This window comes from Coregonus lavaretus (assembly GCF_964263955.1).
Source record: "Coregonus lavaretus genome assembly, chromosome: 27".
Lineage (NCBI taxonomy): Eukaryota > Metazoa > Chordata > Actinopteri > Salmoniformes > Salmonidae > Coregonus > Coregonus lavaretus.
The window spans coordinates 8,526,282-8,550,156 of NC_140014.1; the positions used below are offsets into that span (position 1 = coordinate 8,526,282).

Consider the following 23,875-nt stretch of genomic DNA (forward strand, 5'->3'; position numbering starts at 1 on the left):
TGACCTGTTTGCCATGCAAATGTTCTAGAATGATTTCCCCACACCCTGTTTTCTTACAGTAAATTGACTGGTAAGCATGCGCTGGTCTGTCTCGCCGGTGTCTTCCCCTGCTTATGTTGACGGCTTAGTGACAGGCACCTGACTGAACACTAACAACAGCCAAATACTTAAGCAGAGGACAGAGTGACCGGCGTCCATCACCAGCCAGTGGCTTCAAGACATCACACACACACACACACACACACACACACACACACACACACAGGTGAGCAGACACATACACATACACACTTCCTGTGGCTGAGATGGGATGAAAAGATTGATTGAAAGATAGACATCGAGAGAGAGACAGAGAAAGACAGAGAGAGAAAGAACGAGAGAGAGAAACAGAGAAAAGAAAGACAGAGCGAGAAAGAAAGAGAGAGAAAAACAGAGAAAAGAAAGACATTGTATACAGAAACATCTGGTGCATAGCCTCCTGTATGATAGCTGTCTCCTGATTCTCAGTAAATCTCTGCTGTCTTTTTCCTCAGAATGAAGTTTTTGGTAGTTGTGGCTGCTGCTCTGGCAATGGCGAGCGCCGCTAGCCTTTCATTGGAGGACCTGGAGTTCCATGCCTGGAAACTGAAGTTTGGTAAGAGACGTATCTCTAGCCTATTCGTGTCAGCCTATTTCATTTCAGCCTCTTATCAATGACAATAATGGAGTGTGTGACTCTCTCCTCTTTTCTTCATGTTGATTATCTGTCAATCTGAACCTCTTCTTTCTCATTGTCCTGTTTAAGATGATATAGAGTAGGGGTCCCCAACATGTATAGAGCTACTCACAGCCTGCACATTTTGTTATTGTAGGCGTATATTTAATAGAGGCACCCAGTGCTTAATTTGAATTATTATTATTATTATTATTATTATTATTATTATTATTATTATTATTATAGAAAGAGGAGAGCAAAAATAAGTTTGAATGAAATTAGTTTTGTTGTACAAACATGTCAATATCGATGTTCCCGAACAGATTTCAGTTGGTTTTGGGATTTTGTGGCTTTAGTGGGCTACTGTCTGTCTGTTCTTCAAAGTGCAAATGCGTTCGTGACTGAACTCTATAGGTCATGATTCAGGTAGACAGGCTACCGCCAAAACGTGTCATAAATCCAACCGCAAATAATGTCGCATAGCCTATCTACCCCATCTAGGCCTAAGCATAACAGTAACCTACAATTCTATAAGGGGAAAAATCAAACGAATGGGCATATTAGATCATTTAAAATAAATGATGCAGTGTAACACTGGAGAGATAGAGAGAGGGTTGCAGGCTTATGTCTGTCAGAGCAGAGGGAGGGAGATAGCTAGAAGCACTGTTCTCTCTCTCTCTCTCTCTCTCACCACAGCAAAGGCCACGCGTTGGTTTCAAAACATAGCCTACACAGTTGCACAAACCAAAGAACAGTCACGGCCCACACAAATCAATTCTCAGAATATCGGCAAGAGAATTAACAAGGAGTCCATTTTATTTATCTCTGATCGCTCTCTTTAGAATTGTTACATTGCAAACAGTGAAAATTATGTTTCATGCCATGAGAGGAAGGTTCAGTGGCGATTTCAGCATGTACATCTTGATGGGGCAAACTCCCCCATTTAAAAAAAAATGCATGCCAAAAAAGCCACTACACAACACAACACAACACTAAACAATATCTGAATTGCACTATAAGGGTGACAAACAGTGCCCACAAACTGTTAGGGCCTACATAAAGCTGTCCCAACAGCAGAGCTTTCTTTTCAGCACCATGGAGTTAATCCTTACCACCGCTACACCTGGCTATCAGTGGAGCCTTGTCTGGCAGCGAAACCATTCAGCCTCATTTACTGCCTTTTTAAAAAACATAGCTGATATGGCTGACTGGCTTAAACAAATGTGGTTTCTATGACAAATGAGATGTACAAACTATGGCAAAAGGGAATGATGAGCGGATAAGTGGCAATCCATAATTTTGATTAAGACATTAATGAGCGAGCTAAGACGGACGTAGTCAATATAACTATTTGTTCAGCACTTTGGAAATGTACAGCGACAGAATTCAGAACATTCTTACAGTATTCTCCCTGTACACCAAGTCAGAACCGTAGGATAAATAAAGGGGGCATTTAAGCAGACAATGAAAGCTCTTACAATATTCGATGATGACATTTCTCTAAAACAGGCTATAGGCAACATGTGCACCACCAAGTCAGAACAGTAGGCTAATTTCTGAGGGGGAAAGGGACCAAATTATTAGGGTGAGGCACATGGGCTACTAACAGCTTACTACACAACATACACTTAGTATTACTTTCTTAGCCAGAGTATACATATCTCCCTGGCATATTACATCATTTATGCAGCAGCATACAAGACATTTTTGGACTCGCCGTTGTTGGGCTGTGCTCACTTGAACAGGAAGGTGGCACGGCGGTCCTTGTCATCAAACTTTGTCATCAAAGTCTGGCATTCTCTGGATTTATGGTGCTTTCAAGACAACTGGGAACTAGGAAAAAAACAAGGTTGAATCATGACGTCAGTGATCTTCAAGTCGGAGCTCTAGAAAGAGGCCCGAGTTCCCGACATGGAAGACCATTCAAAACGTATTTTCCCAGACGGAGCACGTTTTTTCCGAGTTCCCAGTTGTCTTGAACTCACTGAAGTCAGAGATTTCCCAGTTCCAAGTTTCCAGTTGTTTTGAACGCGGCAGAAGTCATGCTGGATTGACAACATGGCCAATTTATTCAACCTTTTCTGGCCCATGGTGTTGCATGTGAATGTTTATCCTTTTAAGCTTGGAAAAAATACCCTTAAACCCAAACTTGGACCATACACCCTCACCAATGAATAGCAGGCTACTGATTGCTTTGCAACGCAGTTAGCCACTGATTCCTTCCAAACCACTCTGTTAAATTTGCGATTTCCAACTTGTTGTGTAATGTCCACCGAAACGTTTTATCTATAATTTCTCTTCATATGACAAGGATTGAAAATGATTTGCCAGTAGATTGTCAACTTGATTTATGAGGATGACTGCTTGTCTAGCTTGCTAGCTAAGATTTTGAAAGTATGATGTTGACATGACCAGTCCAATCAAAGCTACGGTAGATATAACGTGATTTGACGTAATTTTATCTGTGGCCAATGACCTTGAGCCTTCTTGGATGGGCACTTCTAAGGTAAATCTATGGTAGCACCCAAGGGGCTTGAATTTTTTAGCTCTCCCCGTAGATTTTGTGGTGACATAGTGTCCCCATGAGGGACAGATCACTGAGCCAATGAAGGCGCAACTAACATTACCAAACCCTACGCATTGTATTTTCCGCTGGCTGCCCCACAAACACAGAAAGCACTGAGCTAGGCAGAAACACCTGTACAGTGGCTTGCGAAAGTCTTCACCCCCCTTGGCATTTTTCCAATTTTGTTGCCTTACAACCTGGAATTAAAATGGATTTTTGGGGGGTTTGTATCACTTGATTTACACAACATGCCTACCACTTTAAAGATGCAAAATATTTTTGGGTGTGAAACATACAAGAAATAAGACAAAAAAACAGAAAACTTGAGAGTGCATAACTATTCACCCACCCAAAGTCAATACTTTGTAAAGCCACCTTTTGCAGCAGCTACACCTGCAAGTCTCTCGGGGTATGTCTCTATGAGCTTGGCACATCTAACCACTGGGATTTCTGCACATTCTTCAAGGCGAAACTGCTCCAGCTCCTTCAAGTTGGATGGGTTCCGCTGATGTACAGCAATCTTTAAGTCATACCACAGATTCTCAATTGGACTGAGGTCTGGGCTTTGACTAGGCCATTCCAAGACATTTAAATGTTTCCCCTTAAACCACTCAAGTTTTGCTTTAGCAGTATGCTTAAGGTTATTGTCCTGCTGGAAGGTGAACCTCCATCCCAGTCTCAAATCTCTGAAAGACTGAAACAGGTTTCCCTCAAGAATTTCCCTGTATTTAGAGCCATCCATCATTCCTTCAATTGTGACCAGTTTCCCAGTCCCTGCCGATGAAAAACATCCCCACAGCATGATGCTGTCACCACCATGCTTCACTGTGGGGATGGTGTTCTCGGGATGATGAGAGGTGTTGGGTTTGCGCCAGACATAGCGTTTTCCTTGATGGCCAAAAAGCTCAATTTTAGTCTCATCTGACCAGAGTACCTTCTTCCATATGTTTGGGAAGTCTCCCACATGGCTTTTGGCAAACACCAAACGTATTTGTTTAATTTTTCTTTAAGCAATGGCTTTTTTCTGGCCACTCTTCTGTAAAGCCCAGCTCTGTGGAGTGTACGGCTTAAAGTGGTCGTATAGACAGATACTCCAATCTCCGCTGTGGAGCTTTGCAGCTCTTTCAGGGATATCTTTGGTCTCTTTGTTGCCTCTCTGATTAATGCGCTCCTTGCCTGATCCGTGAGTTTTGGTGAGTGGCCATCTCTTGGTAGGTTTGTTGTGGTGCCATATTCGTTCAATTTTTTAATAATTAATTTAATGGTGCTACGTAGGATGTTCAAAGTTTCTGATATTTTTTTATAACCCAACCCTGATCTGTACTTCTCCACAACTTTGTCCCTGACCTGTTTGGAGAGCCCCTTGGTCTTCATGGTGCCGCTTGCTTCGTGGTGCCCCTTGCTTAGTGGTGTTGCAGACTCTGGGGCCTTTCAGAACAGGTGTATATATACTGAGATCATGTGACAGATCATGTGACATTTAGATTGCACACAGGTGGACTTTATTTAACTAATTACGTGACTTCTGAAGGTAATTGGTTGCACCAGATCTTATTTAGGGGCTTCATAGCAAAGGGGGTGAATACATATGCACGCACCACTTTTCCGTTATTTATTTTGTATAATTTTTTTATAGAAGTTATTTTTTTCATTTCACTTCACCAATTTGGAATATTTATTATTCTGTATATGCATCGGTCACGTCTTTCCCCTGCATTTTACAGCTTGTTTGTAGCATTACGGACTAAAGTGTCGTTAGATATTGCTTTATATAATCAGGTCCATTACATTTATTTCAAGATCTTAAACTAACAAGGCGTAGGCCTATGCTGTTAGCATTTATTTTTTTCAAAAACGTTTGCAAGGCACTGTATGCTGAGCATTTGTTGGCTGCTTTTCCGTCACTCTGCCATCTGACTCATCTCAAACCATCTCAATTGGGTTGAGGTCGGGGGATTGTGGAGGCCAGGTCATAAGATGCAGCACTCCAGCACTCTCCTTCTTGGTAAAATAGCCCTTACACAGCCTGGAGGTGTGTTGGGTCATTGTCCTGTTGAAAAACAAATGATAGTCCCACTAAGCTCAAACCAGATGGGATAGAGTATCGCTGCAGAATGCTGTGCCTTGAATTCTAAATAAATCACAGACAGTGTCACCAGCAAAGCACCCCCACACCATAACACCTCCTCCTCCATGCTTTACTGTGGGAGATCATCCGTTCACCCACACCACATCTCACAAAGACACGGCGGTTGGAACCAAACATCTCCAATTTGGACTCCAGACCAAAGGACACATTTCCACCGGTCTAATGTCCATTGCTCGTGTTTCTTTGCCCAAGCAGGTCTCTTCTTATTATTGGTGTCCTTTAGTAGTGGTTTCTTTGCAGCAATTCGACCATGAAGGCCTGTTTCACACAGTCCCCTCTGAACAGTTGATGTTGAGATGTGTCTGTGACTTGAAATCTGAAGCATTTATTTGGGTTGCAATTTCTGAGGCTGGTAACTCTAATGAACTTATCCTCTGCAGCAGAGGTAACTCTGGGTCTTCCATTCCTGTGGCGGTCCTCATGACAAAAAGTTTTAGCATAGCGCATGAGGGTTTTTGCGACTGCACTTGAAGAAACGTTCAAAGTTCTTGAAATGTTCCGTATTGACTGACTGTCATGAATATCTGTGGAATGCGGTATGCCAGAGTCAAGTGCACTGAATGAAATGAAAATCTACTTTACTGAATAGTAAAGAAACAAGCAAAACCTCCAAACACAGGGAGGAGCAAACCCGCTCACAAAAGACACTCTTAACAAGCAACAAACACTCACAACACACAGTCGGGGCGAACAGGTTAAATAGGGAAGGACATAATACAATAATGGGAAACAGGTGCGCAACACTAGACAACAACCAGGTGAACATAGAAACATAAAACATAGATCGGCAGCAGCTAGTATTCCGGTGACGACGAACGCCGCAGCCTGCCCGAACCAGAAGGAAGGGCAGTCTCGGCAGAATCCGTGACACTGACATTCATGTCTTAAAGTAATGATGGACTGTCGTTTCTCTTTGCTTATTTGAGCTGTTCTTGCCATAATATGTACTTGGTCTTTTACCAAATAGGGCTATCTTCTGTATACCCCCCCTACCTTGTCACAACACAACTGATTGGCTCAAACGCATTAAGAAGGAAATAAATTCCACAAATTAACTTTTAAGAAGGCACACCTGTTAATTGAAATGCATTCCAGGTGACTACCTCATGAAGCTGGTTGAGAGAATGCCAGGAGTGTGCAAAGCTGTCATCAAGGCAAAGGGTGGCTACTTTAAAGAATAAAATATATTTAGATTTGTTTAACACTTTTTTGGTTACTACATGATTCCATGTGTGTTATTTCATAGTTTTGATGTCTTCACTATTATTCTACAATGTAGAAAATTGTAAAAATAAAGAAAAACCCTTGAATGAGTAGGTGTATCCAAACTTTTGACTGGTACTGTAAGTCCATGTTAAAGCTAGAATCCTTAGTTGCTACATACATATTTTTTGGCTGAAATAGCCAAATCCACTAATAGACATACATTTTGACATCATGGATGGTCAGTCCTTGCATCCATATGAATTTGAGAGTGGTTACATTTATCCAGGCCCATCTCTCAGCTTTTTACTAAAACAGAGGTAGGGTGCCCGCTTTGCTATTGTTTCAATTAAGGATTATTCAAGTCTGAATAGGGTCCTGAATGAACTGACTTTGACTCCTACAGGAAAGTCCTACAGCTCTCCAGTGGAGGAGGCTCAGCGCAGGAGGTCCTGGATCTCCAACCGCAAACTGGTGCTGCTCCACAACATGCTGGCTGACCAGGGCATCAAGTCCTACCACCTGGGCATGACCTACTTCGCTGACATGGTATGGCCTAGACACATGCCATTTTAATTGGACAGTGAAGAATAGTTCACATATATGTAAATTCATGAAGGATAAAATGATAAAATGAAGAATAGAAGGAGCTCTTTGACTTCCCCTTTTTCAGAGTTACAGCATTGGTAGAAAATAAAAACAGCCTGTTAGTATGTAGGCTACTGTACCTGTTGTGCTCTGTATCCTCTAGTCTACCTGAAGTTAATAATTAGATACAACAGAATGATAGATACCCCAAAAAACAAGGGAAATACATTCAGTCTTTCTGAAATAATTGTGTCCATTGATTATAAATAATAATTAGGTCTGTCAAACGATTAAAACATTTTATTAAGTTAATTGCAGGATCTGCTGTGAATAATCGCAATTATTCCCATTACCCAAATCCTCAAAGTGAACAGGAATTTAAAGGGAAAATCCACTCAAAAACTATATTTTGGGATTTTTTTCATTAGTTCACTGTTGATACAGTCCCAAAATATTTTGCATGTCAGCAGTCAAGTTTTCAAGATATTGGACTTTAAAGAAGCAAAGTGTCACTGGCCACATCATCAATGTTTGTCTATGGAGATTGCATGGCTTTGTGCTCGATTTTATACACCTGTCAGCGACGGGTGTGGCTGAAATAGCCGAATCCACTAATAGACAAACATTGGCAGTAGAATGACCTTACTGAAGAGCTCAGTGACTTTCAACATGGCACCGTCATAGGATGATACCTTTCCAACAAGTCAGTTCGTCAAATTTCTGCCCTGCTAGAGCTGCCCCGGTCAACTGTAAGTGATGTTATTGTGAAATGGAAACGTCTATGAGCAACAATGGCTAAGACGTGAAATGGTAGGCCACAAAAGCTCACAGAAGGCGCGTAGCGCTTAAAAATTGTCTGTCCTCGGGATGCAACACTCACTACTGAGTTCCAAACTGCCTCTGGAAGCAACGTCAGCACAATAACTGTTAGTCGGGAGCTTCATGAAATGGATTTCCATGGCCGAGCAGCCGCACAAAAGCCTAAGTTCACCATGCGCAATGCCAAGCGTCAGCTGGAGTGGTGTAAAGCTCGCCGCCATTGGACTCTGGTATAGTGGAAACATATTATCTGGAGTGATGAATCATGCTTCACCATCACCATCTGGCAGTCCGTCGGACAAATCTGGGTTTGGCGGATGCCAGGAGAACACTACCTGCCCGAATGCATAGTGCTAACTGTAAAGTTTGGTGGAGGAGGAATAATGGTCTGGGGCTGTTTTTCATGGTTCGGGCTAGGCCCCTTAGTTCCAGTGAAGGGAAATCTTAATGCTACAGCATACAATTACATTCTAAACGATTCTGTGCTTCCAACTTTATGGCAACAGTTTGGGGAAGGCCCTTTCCTGTTTCAGCATGACAATGCCCCCATGCACAAAGTGTGGTCCATACAGAAATGGTTACATTACAGCCTTTTTCTAAAATTGATTGAATTGGGTTTGTTCCTCAATACCACATAATGATAAAGGAAAAGCAGTTTTATTTACATTTTTGCACACACAAAAAAGAAAGAAAAAGAAAGAAAGACCTCATTTACATAAGTATTCAGACCCTTTACTCAGTACTTTGTTGAAGCACCTTTGGCAACGATTACAGCCTCGAGTCTTCTTGGGTATGACGCTACAAGCTTGGCACACCTGTATTTGGTGAGTTTCTCCCATTCTTCTCTGCAGATCCTCTCAAGCTCTGTCAGGTTGGATGGGGAGCGTCACTCCACAGCTATTTTCAGGTCTCTCCAGAGATGTTCAATCGGGTTCAAGTCCGGGCTCTGGCTGAGCTACTCAAGGACATTCAGAGACTTGTGCCGAAGCCACTCCTGCGTTGTCTTGACTGTATGCTAAGGTTCGTTGTCCTGTTGGAAGGTAAACCTTCGCCCCCAGTCTGAGGTCCTGAGCGCTCTGGAGCAGGTTTTCATCAAGGATCTCTCTGTACTTTGCTCCATTAATCTTTCCCTCGATCCTGACTAGTATCCCAATCCCTGCCGCTGAAAAACATCCCCACAGCATGATGCTGCCACCACCATGCTTCACCGTAGGGATGGTATTGGCCAGGTGATGAGCGGTGCCTTGTTTCCTCCAGACGCAACGCTTGGCATTCAGGCCAAAGAGTTCAATTTTGGCTTCATCAGACCAGAGAATCTTGTTTCTCATGGTCTGAGAGTCCTTTAGGTGCCTTTTGGCAAACTCCAAGCGGGCTGTCGTGACTTTTACTGAGGAGTCTGCTAAATGACTAAAATGTAAATGTAAATGAGTGGCTTCCGTCTGGCTACTACCATAAAGGCCTGATTGGTGGAGTGCTGCAGAGATGGTTGTCCTTCTGGAAGGTTCTCCCATCTCCACAGAGGAACTCTGGGGCTCTGTCAGAGTGACCATCGGGTTCTTGGTCACCTCCCTGACCAAGGCCCTTCTCCCCTGATTGCTCAATTTGGCTGGGCGGCCAGCTCTAGGAAGAGTCTTGATGGTTCCAAACTGCTTCCATTTAAAAATGATGGAGCCACTGTGTTCTTGGGGACCCTCAGTGCTGCAGACATTTTTTGGGACCCTTCCCCAGATCTGTGCCTTGACACAATCCTGTATCGGAGTTGTACGGACAATTCCTTCGACCTCATGGCTTGGTTTTTGCTCTAACATGCACTGTCAACTCTGGGACCTTATATAGACAGGTGTGTGGCTTTCCAAATCATGTCCAATCAGTTGAATTTACCACAGGTGGATTCCAATCAAGTTGTAGAAACATCTCAAAGAGGATCAATGGAAACAGGATGCACCTGAGCTCAATTTCGATATACAGTACCAGTCAAAAGTTTGGACACACCTACTCATTCAAGGGTTTTTCTTTATTTTTACTATTTTCTACAATGTAGAATAATAGTGAAGACATCAAAACTATGAAATAACACATATGGAATTATGTATTAACCAAAACAGTGTTAAACAAATCAAAAAATATTTTATATTTGAGATTATTCAAATACCCACCCTTTGCCTTGATGACAGCTTTGCACACTCTTGGCATTCTCTCAACCAGCTCTCCTTGAATACTTTTCAAACAGTCTTGAAGGAGTTCCCACATATGCTGAGCACTTGTTGGCTGCTTTTCCTTCACTCTGCCGTCCGACTCATCCCAAACCATCTCAACAGGGTTGAGGTCGGGGGATTGTGGAGGCCAGGTCATCTGATGCAGCACTCCATCACTCTCCTTCTTGGTAAAATAACCCTTACACAGCCTGGAAGAGTGTTGGGTCATTGTCCTGTTGGAAAACAAATGATAGTCCCACTAAGCCCAAACCAGATGGGATAGAGTATCGCTGCAGAATGCTGTGGTAGCCATGCTGGTTAAGTGTGCCTTGAATTCTAAATAAATCACAGACAGTGTCACCAGCAAAGCACCCCCACACCATAACACCTCCTCATCCATGCTTTACGCTAGGAACTACACATGCAGAGATCATCCGTTCACCCACACCGCGTCTCACAAAGACACGGCAGTTGGAACCAAAAATCTCACATTTGGACTCCAGACCAAAGGACACATTTCCACCGGTCTAATGTCCATTGCTCGTGTTTCTTGGCCCAAGCAGGTCTTTTCTTCTTATTGGTGTCCTTTAGTAGTGGTTTCTTTGCAGCAATTCGACCATGAAGGCCTGATTTACACAGTCCCCTCTGAACAGTTGATGTTGAGTTGTGTCTGTGACTTGAACTCTGTTAAGCATTTATTTGGGCTAAGATTTCTGACGCTGGTAAATCTAATGAACGTATCCTCTGCAGCAGAGGTAACTCTGGGTCTTCTATTCCTGTGGCCGTTCTCATGAGAGCCAGTTTCATCATAGCTCATGCTGGTTTTTGCGACTGCACTTGAAGAAACTTTCAAAGTTCTTGAAATGTTCCGTATTGACTGACCTTCATGTCTTAAAGTAATGAAGGACTGTCGTTTCTCTTTGCTTATTTGAGCTGTTCTTGGCATAATATGGACTTGGTCTTTTACCAAATAGGGTAGTCACCCTGCATTCCAGGTGACTACCTCATGAAGCTGGTTGAGAGAATGCCAAGAGTGTGCAAAGCTGTCATCAAGGCAAAGGGTGGCTATTTGAAGAATCTCAAATATAAAATATATTTTGATTTGTTTAACACTTTGGTTACTACATGATTCCATATGTGTTATTTAATAGTTTTGATGTTCTCACTATTATTATACAATGTAAAAAATAGTAAAAATAAAGAAAAACCCTTGAATGAGTAGATGTGTCCAAACTTTTGAAGTCGGAAGTTTACATACATTAAGTTGACTGTGCCTTTAAACAGCTTGGAAAATTCCAGAAAATGATGTCATGGCTTTAGAAGCTTCTGATAGGCTAATTGACATAATTTGAGTCAATTGGAGGTGTACATGTTGATGTATTTCAAGGCCTACCTTCAAACTCAGTGCCTCTTTGCTTGACATCGTGGGAAAATCAAAATAAATCATCCAAGACCTCCGAAATTTTTTTTGGGTCCTCCACAAGTCTGGTTCATCCTTGGGAGCAATTTCCAAACGCCTGAAGGTACCATGTTCATCTGTACAAACAATAGTACGGAAGTATAAACACCATGGGACCACACAGCCATCATACCGCTCAGGAAGGAGACGCGTTCTGTCTCCTAGAGATGAACGTACTTTGGTACGAAAAGTGCAAATCAATCCCAGAACAACAGCAAAGGACCTTGTGAAGATGCTGGAGGAAACAGGTACAAAAGTATCTATATCCACAGTAAAACGAGTCCTATATCGACATAACCTGAAAGGCCGCTCAACAAGCCACTGCTCCAAAACCACCATAAAAAGCCAGACTACGGTTTGCAACTGCACATGGGGACAAATATCGTACTTTTTGGAGAAATGTCCTCTGGTCTGATGAAACAAAAATAGAACTGTCTGGCCATAATGACCATCGTTATGTTTGGAGGAAAAAGGGGAATGCTTGCAAGCTGAAGAACACCATCCCAACCGTGAAGCACGGGGGTGGCAGCATCATGCTGTGGGGGTGCTTTTCTGCAGGAGGGACTGGTGCACTTCACAAAATAGATGGCATCATGAGGAAGGAAAATTATGTGGATATATTGAAGCAACATCTCAAGACATCAGTCAGGAAGTTAAAGCTTGGTCGCAAATGGGTCTTCCAAATGGACAATGACCCCAAGCATACTTCCAAAGTTGTGGCAAAATGGCTTCAGGACAACAAAGTCAAGGTATTGGAGTGGCCATCACAAAGCCCTGACCTCAATCCTATAGAACATTTGTGGTCAGAACTGAAAATGCGTGCGCGAGCAAGGAGGCCTACAAACCTGACTCAGTTACACCAGCTCTGTCAGGTGGAATGGGCCAAAATTCACCCAACTTATTGTGGGAAGCTTGTGGAAGGCTACCCGAAACGTTTTGACCCAAGTTAAACAATTTAAAGGCAATGCTACCAAATACTAATTGAGTGTATGTAAACTTCTGACCCACTGGGAATGTGATGAAAGAAATAAAAGCTGAAATAAATAATTCTCTCTACTATTATTATGACATTTCACATTCTTAAAATAAAGTGGTGATCCTAACTGACCTAAGACAGGGAATTTTTACTAGGATTAAATGTCAGGAATTGTGAAAAACTGAGTTTAAATGTATTAAGGTGTATGTAAACATCCGACTTCAACTGTAGTATATCATTTTTGACTGGATTTTTCCTTTAAGGTTTTTCATATAAAAAAACATCACAAGAATATTTACATCTTGATTTTGTCTAAGGTAATGGTTAGCAAAATTAGGTACATTGAGAAAGCACACTTTCTGTAACCTCAATGTCAACTTGTTTTTACATCGCATTTTACAGTCGTTGTCAAAAGTTTTGAGAATGACACAAATACTAATTTTCACAAAGTCTGCTGCCTCAGTTTTGATGATGGCAATTTGCATAAACTCCAGAATGTCATTGAGAGTGATCAGATGAATTGCAATTAATTGCAAAGTCCCTCTTTGCCATGAAAATGAACTTAATCCCAAAAAAACATTTCCACTGCATTTCAGCCCTGCCACAAAAGGACCAGCTGCCATCATATCAGTGATTCTCTCGTTAACACAGGTGAGCGTGTTGACGAGGACAAGGCTGGAGATCACTCTGTCATGCTGATTGAGTTAGAATAACAGACTGGAAGCTTTAAAAGGAGGGTGGTGCTTGAAATCATTGTTCTTTCTCTGTTAACCATGGTTACCTGCAAGAAAACACGTGCCGTCATCATTGATTTGCACAAAAAGGGCTTCACAGGCAAGATATTGCTACTAGTAAGATTGCACCTAAATCAACCATTTATCGGATCATCAAGAACTTCAAGGAGAGAGGATCAATTGTTGTGAAGAAGATGTCAGGGCGCCCAAGAAATTCCAGCAAGTGCCAGGACCATCTCCTAAAGTTGATTCAGCTGCGGGATCGGGGCACCACCAGTGCAGAGCTTCCTCAGGAATGGCAGCAGGCAGGTGTGAGTGCATCTGCACGCACAGTGAGGCGAAGACTTTTGGAGGATGGCCTGGTGTCAAGAAGGGCAGCAAAGAAGCCACTTCTCTCCAGGAAAAACATCAGGGACAGACTGGTATTCTGCAAAAGGTACAGGGATTGGACTGCTAAGGACTGGGTCATTTTCTCTGATGAATCCCTTTTCCGATTGTTTGGGGCATCCGGAAAAAAGCTTGTCCGGAGAAGACAAGGTGAGCGCCACCATCAGTCCTGTGTCATGCCAACAGTAAAGCATCCTGAGACCATTCATGTGTGGGGTTGCTTCTCAGCCAAGGGAGTGGGCTCACTCACAATTTTGCCTAAGAACACAGCCATGAATAAAGAATGGTACCAACACATCCTCCGAGAGCAACTTCTCCCAACCATCCAAGAACAGTTTGGTGACGACCAATGCCTTTTCCAGCCTGATGGAGCACCTTGCCATAAGGCAAAAGTGATAACTAAGTGGCTCGGGGAACAAAACATAGACATTTTGGGTCCATTGCCAGGAAACTCCCCCATTGAGAACTTGTGGTCGATCCTCAAGAGGCGGGTGGACAAACAAAAACCACAAACTCTGACATACTTCAAGCATTGATTATGCAAGAATGGGCTGCCATCAGTCAGGATGTGGCCCAGAAGTTAATTGACAGCATGCCAGGGCGGATTGCAGAGGTCTTGAAAAAGAAGGGTCAACACTGCAAATATTGACTCTTTGCATAAACTTAATGTCATTGTCAATAAAAGCCTTTGACACTTATGGAATGCTTGTAATTATACTTCAGTATACCATAGTAACATCTGACAAAAATATCTCATAACACTGAAGCAGCGAACTTTGTGAAGACCAATACTTGTGTCATTCTCAAAACGTTTGACCACGACTGTAGATATAAGGTTTATAGGTTATGTATTTTGGTTGTTTTCAGTGTATTTTCAATGCTTTCAGACAATGCAATTAATCACAATATTTAATTGAGTGCACAAAAATTACAAAACGTTAACTCGATAAAAAAACAAAACGATACAAAATAAAGTGCATAAACAATGAAGTTGCCAGACTTCAATATGCGTCAGACTCCAGAAATAAACATGTCTATTTCTTTCACCCATTGAATCCCTCATTCACCCCTCTCTTACCTGTTACATGTCCATGGTGCCGGCTGACATTCACTCACTCACTCATTCAAAATCTTTCTCTCACTCACACAATCCTTCTTTCCCTCAATAAGTCACTCTCTCACTAACAAAACTCCTCAGTGGTGGAAAGAGTACTGAAATATCCTACTCAAGTAGAAGCAGTGGTGATTTAACATATAAATCTTGGTGGGGCAAACTCCAAAACATTTTTTAGATGCATGTCAGCAAAGCCACTACACAACAGTAAACAATACATTAATGCACTATAACTGTGACAAACGGTGCCCACAAACTGTTAGGGCCTACATAAAGCTGTCCCGACAGTGAAGCTTTAGTTCACTCAGCCTCATTTACTAACTTTTTAGCACCATAGCTGATATGGCTGACTTGCTTAAATAAATGTGGTTTCTACTGACTCCTTTTGGATTTTTGTAAGTCGAGAAGAACCGCATTGTCCTTCAATAATAAAGAACGCCAACATGAGTTTTGACTTTTGAACCATACACAAACATTATTACATTTATGTTCAGTAAATTCATAATGTTTGTTATTATATCATTAACACTTAGCTCTAAGTATAACCAAGTGCAAGCAAAAGAGCTGTGACGAGGTAGGCCTATTCGTTCGTACTTTCAAAATGGACACCGACAGAAATTCAGATAGATGTTAGTTCATATAAATTTAGCATGATGTTGAGGCCTTAACTTTACTCTTCTTTAAGTCAACACAGAAAGAGAGAGGGAGAGAGAGAGAAGAGAGAGAGAGAGAGAGAGAGAGAGAGAGAGAGAGAGAGAGAGAGAGAGAGAGAGAGAGAGAGAGAGAGAGAGAGAGAGAGAGAGAGAGAGAGAGAGAGAGAGAGAGAGAGAGACAGTTAGCCTACCATTTGAAGTATTTTATTAAGCCTATGTGGTCTAAAAAGGAAGGAAAATACAATCACGAGGATCCACTTTTATAGACAATATACCAACACACAGACAGTGAATTGCGCAAACAAAACAACCGTCGCAATATCAACTGGAATTACATGGGTCTATTACTGAACTTTTTGTTGAAAACAAATATTTGAATGGGAAGAGACTGTCACTGGCAAACATTGTTACAGACCCAACAACATTATATAGTATCCCCTCCTTCTGAAGAAAAGCACATGAGCTAATTTATGCAGCAGCATACAAGACTCATCGTTGTTGTGCTGTGCTCACTTGAACAGGAAGGTGGCAATGCGGTCCTTCTTGTGGGAAAATGCTGTCATCAAAGGTGCTTTCAAGACAACTGGGAACTCTGAAAAAAGGTTGAATCATGACGTCAGTGATCTTCAGGTCAAGCTCTAGAATGAGTCCTGAGTTCCAGGCTTGGAATTCCGAGTTGGATGACCGTTCAAAACGTATTATCCCAGTTGGAGCTCGTTTTTTTCAGAGTTCCAAGTTGTCTTGAACACACTGGTCTGAGATTTCCCAGTTCTGACATTCCAGTTGTTTTGAATGCGGCAGAAGTCATGCTGAATTGACAGCATGGCCAATGTATTCAACCTTTTCTGGCCCATTGTGTTGCGAGTGAATGTTTATCCTTTTAAGCTTGGAAAAGAGACCATTTCAGACAGATGTTTTAAATCCTTAAACCCAGACTTGGACCACACACCCTCTCCACCGAATAGTAGGCAAGGGAAGCAAAATAGTGATTGCTTTGCAATGCTTGCAGTTAGCCACTGATTCCTTCCAAACCACTCATTGTTGAATTTGTGATTTCCGACTTGTTGTGTAATGTTTATGTCCAATGGCCGATGAGCACCGATACCTTTTATCTATAATTTATCTTCATATGACAAGGATTGAAAATGATTTGCCAGTAGACTGTCGACGTGATTCATGATGATGACTCGTTATATCTACCAACCAAAGCTATGGTAGATATAACGAGATTTGACGTCATTTTATCTGTGGCCAATGACCTTGAGCCTTTTTGGATGTGCACTTCTAAGGTAAATCTATGACAGCACCCAAGGGGGCTTGAACTGCCTGGATCTCCCTGTAGATTCTGCGGTGACGTAGTGTCCCCATGAGTGATAGACCACTGAGCCAATCACGGTGCAACTAGAGAAGATTACCAACACCTACGCTCTGTATATTCCGCTGGCTGCCCCGCCACCACAGAAAGCACTGAGCTAGGCTGAAACACCTGCATTTTGGAGCTGCCTTACTCAAGAAAGAGACCATGTTTGTATGCGGCTTGGATTCACATGGACAGTCTATGTCATGGAAAGAGCAGGTATTCCTAATGTTTTATACACTCAGTGTATGTCTATTGTTCTGCTATCACAGGAAGACGAGGAGTACAGACGCGTCATCTCCCAGCGCTGCCTGGGCTCCTTCAATGCCTCCAAGCCCCGCGGTGGCTCTACCTTCTTACCAATGCTCGGGGACAACGACCTGCCCACCACAGTGGACTGGAGGGACAAGGGCTATGTCACCCCCATCAAGGACCAGAAGGATTGCGGCTCCTGCTGGGCTTTCAGCACGGTAAGAGAGGGAGAGGGAAGGGGTTAAGAGAGTGAATGAACTACAGCATAGACTCTGCTCTACTTAGACGTAGTTGAGTAATTGCTCGGCCTGTTCTACTCATTTACCTACAGTACCAGTCAAAGGTTTAGACACACCTAATCATTCAAGGGTTTTTCTTTATTTTTTACTATTTTCTACATTGTCTAATAATGGTAAAGACATCAAAACTATGAAATAGCACATATTGAATAATGCAGTAGCCAAAAAAGTGTTAAACAAATCAAAATATATTTTACATTTTAGATTCTTCAAATAGCCACCCTTTGCCTTGACGACAGCTTTGCACACTCTTGGCATTCTCTCAACCAGCTTCACCTGGAATGCCTTTCCAACAGTCTTGAAGGAGTCCCACATATGCTGAGCACTTGTTGGCTGCTTTTCCTTCACTCTGCCGTCAGACTCATCCCAAACCATCTCAATTGGGTTGAGGTCAGGGGATTGTGGAGGCCAGGTCATCTGATGCAGCACTCCATCACTCTCCTTCTTGGTAAAATAGCCTTACACAGCCTGGAGGTGTGTTGGGTCTTTGTCCTGTTGAAAAACAAATGATGGTCCCACCAAGCGCAAACCAGATGGGATGGCGTATCACTGCAGAATGCTGTGGTAGCCATGCTGGTTAAGTATGCCTTGAATTCTAAATACATCACAGACAGTGTCACCAGCAAAGCATCCCCACACCATAACGCCACCTCCTCCATGATTTACGGTGGGAAATACACATGCGGAGATCATCCGTTCACACACACCGTGTCTCACAAAGCCACGGCGGTTGGAACCAAAAATCTCAAATTTGGACTCCAGACAAAAGGACAAATTTCCACCGGTCTAATGTCCATTGCTCGTGTTTCTTGGCCCAAGCAGGTATTTTCTTCTTATTGGTGTCCTTTAGTAGTGGTTTCTTTGCAGCAACATGACCATGAAGGCCTGATTCACACAGTCCCATCTGAACAGTTGATGTTGAGCTGTGTCTGTGACTTGAACTCTGTGAAGCATTTATTTGGGCTGCAATTTCTGAGGATGGTAACTCTAATGAACTTATCCCCTGCAGCAGAGGTAACTCTGGGTCTTCCATTCCTGTGGCGGTCCTCATGAGAGCCAGTTTCATCATAGCGCTTGATGATTTTTGCGACTGCACTTGAAGAAACTTTCAAAGTTCTTTAAATGTTCTGTATTGACTGACCTTCATGTCTTAAAGTAATGATGGACTGTCATTTCTCTTTGCTTATTTGAGCTGTTCTTGGCATAATATGGACTTGGTCTTTTACCAAATAGGGCTAACTTCTGTATGCCCCCCCCCCCCCCCCCCCACACACACACACCTTGTCACAACACAACTGATTGGCTCAAACGAATTAAGAAGGAAAGAAATTTCACAAATTAACTTTTAAGAAGGCACACCTGTTAATTGAAATGCATTCCAGGTGACTACCTCATGAAGCTGGTTGAGAGAATGCCAAGAGAATGCAAAGCTGTCATCAAGGCAAAGGGTGGCTATTTGAAGAATCTCAAATATAAAATACATTTTGATTTGTTTAACACTTTTTTGGTTACTACATGATTCCATACATGTTATTTCATACCAAAAATAAAGAAAACCCTTGAATGAGTAGGTATGTCCAAACTTTTGACTGGTAGTGTATGTATAATGTATTCTGTTTGTGTGGTGAGAGCGAAACAATAATGAGTGTGTGTTTGGGTGGTGTATCTTATATCCCCAGTCTGTAAATGTTTACATTTTTGTATTCGGCTGTTTTCCAAACATTGTGGGCTGTGGCCCTAAAATTATGCATAGGAACATCTATTTGAATGCAGTGGTGTAAAGTACTTAAGTAAAAAAAACTTGAAAGTACTACTTAAGTAGTTTTTTGCGGTAGCAGTACTTTACTTTACCATTTATATTTTTTGACATCTTTTACTTTTACTCCACTACATTCTTAATGAAAATAATGTACTTTTTACTCCATACATTTTCCCTGACACCCAGAAGTACTCGTTACATTTTGAATGCTTAGCAGGACAGGAAAATGGTCCAATTCATGCACTTATCAAGAGAACCTCTCTGGTCACCCCTACTGCCTCTGATCTGGCGGACTCACTAAACACAAATGCTTCATTTATAAATGATGTCTGAGTGTTGGGGTGTGCTGCTGGCTATCCATAAAAAAATAAAAAATAAATCGTGCCATCTGGTTTGCTTAATATAAGGAATTTGAAATTATTTATACTTTTACTTTTGATACTTAAGTATATTTGAGCAATTACATTTATTTTTGATACTTATATATATACAGTGGGGGAAAAAAGTATTTAGTCAGCCAACAATTGTGCAAGTTCTCCCACTTAAAAAGATGAGAGAGGCCTGTAATTTTCATCATAGGTACACGTCAACTATGACAGACAAAATGAGAAAAAGAAATCCAGAAAATCACATTGTAGGATTTTTAATGAATTTATTTGCAAATTATGGTGGAAAATAAGTATTTGGTCAATAACAAACATTTCTCAATACTTTGTTATATACCCTTTGTTGGCAATGACACAGGTCAAACGTTTTCTGTAAGTCTTCACAAGGTTTTCACACACTGTTGCAGGTATTTTGGCCCATTCCTCCATGCAGATCTCCTCTAGAGCAGTGATGTTTTGGGGCTGTCGCTGGGCAACACAGACTTTCAACTCCCTCCAAAGATTTTCTATGGGGTTGAGATCTGGAGACTGGCTTGGCCACTCCAGGACCTTGAAATGCTTCTTACGAAGCCACTCCTTCATTGCCCGGGCGGTGTGTTTGGGATCATTGTCATGCTGAAAGACCCAGCCACGTTTCATCTTCAATGCCCTTGCTGATGGAAGGAGGTTTTCACTCAAAATCTCACAATACATGGCCCCATTCATTCTTTCCTTTACACGGATCAGTCGTCTTGGTCCCTTTGCAGAAAAACAGCCCCAAAGCATGATGTTTCCACCCCCATGCTTCACAGTAGGTATGGTGTTCTTTGGATGCAACTCAGCATTCTTTGTCCTCCAAACAAGACGAGTTGAGTTTTTACCAAAAGGTTCTATTATGGTTTCATCTGACCAAATGACATTCTCCCAATCCTCTTCTGGATCATCCAAATGCACTCTAACAAACTTCAGACGGGTCTGGACATGTACTGGCTTAAGCAGGGGGACACGTCTGGCACTGCAGGATTTGAGTCCCTGGCAGCGTAGTGTGTTACTGATGGTAGGCTTTGTTACTTTGGTCCCAGCTCTCTGCAGGTCATTCACTAGGTCCCCCCGTGTGGTTCTGGGATTTTTGCTCACCGTTCTTGTGATCATTTTGACCCCACGGGGTGAGATCTTGCGTGGAGCCCCAGATCGAGGGAGATTATCAGTGGTCTTGTATGTCTTCCATTTCCTAATAATTGCTCCCACAGTTGATTTCTTCAAACCAAGCTGCTTACCTATTGCAGATTCAGTCTTCCCAGCCTGGTGCAGGTCTACAATTTTGTTTCTGGTGTCCTTTGACAGCTCTTTGGTCTTGGCCATAGTGGAGTTTGGAGTGTGACTGTTTGAGGTTGTGGACAGGTGTCTTTTATACTGATAACAAGTTCAAACAGGTGCCATTAATACAGGTAACGAGTGGAGGACAGAGGAGCCTCTTAAAGAAGAAGTTACAGGTCTGTGAGAGCCAGAAATCTTGCTTGTTTGTAGGTGACCAAATACTTATTTTCCACCATAATTTGCAAATAAATTCATTAAAAATCCTACAATGTGATTTTCTGGATTTTTTTTTCTCAATTTGTCTGACATAGTTGACGTGTACCTATGATGAAAATTACAGGCCGCTCTCATCTTTTTAAGTGGGAAAACTTGCACAATTGGTGGCTGACTAAATACTTTTTTCCCCCACTGTATACTTATAAGTATATTAATAACCTAATACTTTTGGACTTTTACTCAAGTAGTATTTTACTGGATGACTTTCACTTTTACTTGAGTCATTTTCTATTAAGGTAACTTTACTTTTATTCAAGTATGAGAATTGGGTACTTTTTCCACCACTGTTTGAATGTGAGTGTCCTTCATTTCACAGTTATGTCTCCCTGCCACATCTCTCTAACTCTCCATCTTTGTGAAGGCAACCTACACAGGGACCTTCTTTATAAACAGACAGAGAAACACACACCATGGAGACATTGGAAGTGCATTCAAAGACTCCAGAATTCTTAAATTAGATTTTTCAGAAAGTGGTCTTAAAGTTTCCATCCAGTGTTCAAGATTTTTTATGAAATATTACCTCAAATGAATTTAGATATGAATTAAATAGATGTCCTTCCAAAACATTTGTATAATTAAGGGTGTTAAAAATAAACGTTATATGTGGCCCTGCTTGGCCTGTTGGGAAACAACAGAGTGGTTTGGGCATATAGTGGTAAAAAAACTGATTTGACAGCTCAGCCAATGAGATGCGAATACACTTGGATATTCAAATTAGCTTCCACACTAAATAGTATTGATGGATTCAGGATTTGGAAATGCATGATGGAACTACTAGGGCACCTTACTACAACAGCAAATATATGCAGAAGGAATATTTCACAAGCATTAGTTGTTTCTATCCTTTGCTTTGTTAGCTACCTAACTAGCTGTGAAGCTAGCTAGCTAGCTGCTGCTGCTACCTCTATTAGTCAACAACAGCTAACTAAGTTTCCTCTTGACATAAAACTTTTAGCAATAAATCACAGGATTTAAAATACAAGGAAATGGTGAAATGATTGTTGTGTGGAGGATCTACTTTAAATTGCTTTCTTGTTGGCTAGCTAGCTAGCCATGTAAGCCGCGATAGCTAACGTTAGCATACAAACTAACATTAGCTAACTGCTTCTAAACTGCCAGCAGGCCAACTCTTACAAATCACACAGTTTGAAATAGAAGTGACTTGCGAGATAGTTGTTGCATTGGCTTTGTCCTTTTTGCTAACATCAGCTGTGGACTGCTTGGCTTGCTAGCTAGCTTGCTTTTGTGCAGTGAGTCCTGAGCCCATGTCTCCCCTAGTCTCGAGAAGGATCCTTCTCCCCATCTGAGAATTTTGGATAAAAAGGAAAAGGCTGCTGGACCAATCATACGGGCCTGTTTCGGCCAAAGAGGATGATGTCATTATGCAAGCAAATTTAGTTTGAGATGGTGTTTTTCTTTAATTTATGATTTGGCCAATACTACAGGTAAAAGACGAGTCAACAACATTATTTGGGTATGAGCAAACAGAATATGATCTTTTAAAAATCAGATTTTCACTGGACAGTTACTTTAAATTAGATTTTTTTGCATAGTTTTAAAGGAGCCCCCTGCCCCCAGATGAAGTTCCTGCCACTAATTTCCTGTCCTAGAGAGTTTAGGTTCCACCTCCGAAGAATGACAAAGGCTACTTATACATATTCACGAATTGGGTGTGATTGGGTGTGATTTCCACTTGAAGCTGTCAACTGTCAGTGTATCTAGCTAGCATGTTTACGTTATCTAGCTAGCTATCTTGCTAACCTTATCTAGCTAACTGATATTTTCTGTTGTTGCAGGGTTTTTTTTTACTACACCGTATTCGAAAGATTAGCCAGCTGGCTGTATGGCTGGTTCTGGAGCTGGATTTGTCATAAGCATTGATTTAAGGAAAACTTCAACACAGATTAAAGCTTATCTTTGACTTCACCATCTATTGTTATCTCCAAAGTTTTGGCATCTTCCGTAATTGCAGCTACAAATCCGCCATATAAATAGTTAGAAAGAATAAGATGAAGCTCCGGTAGTATGGATAACAATTGAAAGATATGCATTTTTCTACATTGTAATGGACACGGTGCAACCTTTGGTAGTTAGGCTGCAGTACAGCAAAGCCAAGTCAGCCCATGCTCATGGTTCTCACAGGGGAAGTGAAATGATAGGCTACAATGATTTTGCTCATGATCATGCATGCCGCAAATTACATGTAACACGCCTTTTCATTATCTGGATAGGCACTTGTGGTTTCTAGCTGACGTTACACCAATCCAAGCAGTGGCGCGTGTAGTGAAGCAAAACATTAGTGGTCAAAACCATTTATCCTGGGGCAAGCGGGTTTACAAATTGCTATCATATCACGCAGTTATACCATTTATAAAATGGTAATATATACAGTGCATTCGGAAAGTATTCAGACCATTTCCCTTCTCCACATTTTCTTATGTTACAGCCTTATTCTAAAATTGATTAAATTAAATATTTTCCTCATCGGTCTACACACAATACCCCATAATGACAAATCAAAAATCTTTAATAATAAAATAATAATAATAATAATAAAAAATAACAAAATATTGACATAAGTATTCAGACCCTTTGCTATGAGACTCGAAATTGAGCTCAGGTGCATCCTGTTTCCATTGATCATTCTTGAGATGTTTCTACAACTTGATTGGAGTCCACCTGTGGTAAATTCAATTGATTGGACATCATTTGG

General features: G+C 41.6%; 1 protein-coding gene across 1 annotated transcript in view; it reads left to right on the top strand.

The window, feature by feature from the left end:
* Nucleotides 1-431: 431 nt before the first annotated feature.
* The window catches only part of LOC311102458 (procathepsin L-like), a 35,241-nt gene continuing 11,797 nt past the window's right edge, over nt 432-23,875 (top strand). Inside the window, exons 1-3 of the mRNA XM_084143816.1 lie at nt 432-634; nt 7,019-7,161; nt 17,167-17,364. Coding sequence (XP_083999942.1) covers nt 535-634; nt 7,019-7,161; nt 17,167-17,364 — 441 coding nt within the window. The 5' untranslated portion in view covers nt 432-534. The remainder of the gene's footprint in view (nt 635-7,018; nt 7,162-17,166; nt 17,365-23,875) is intronic.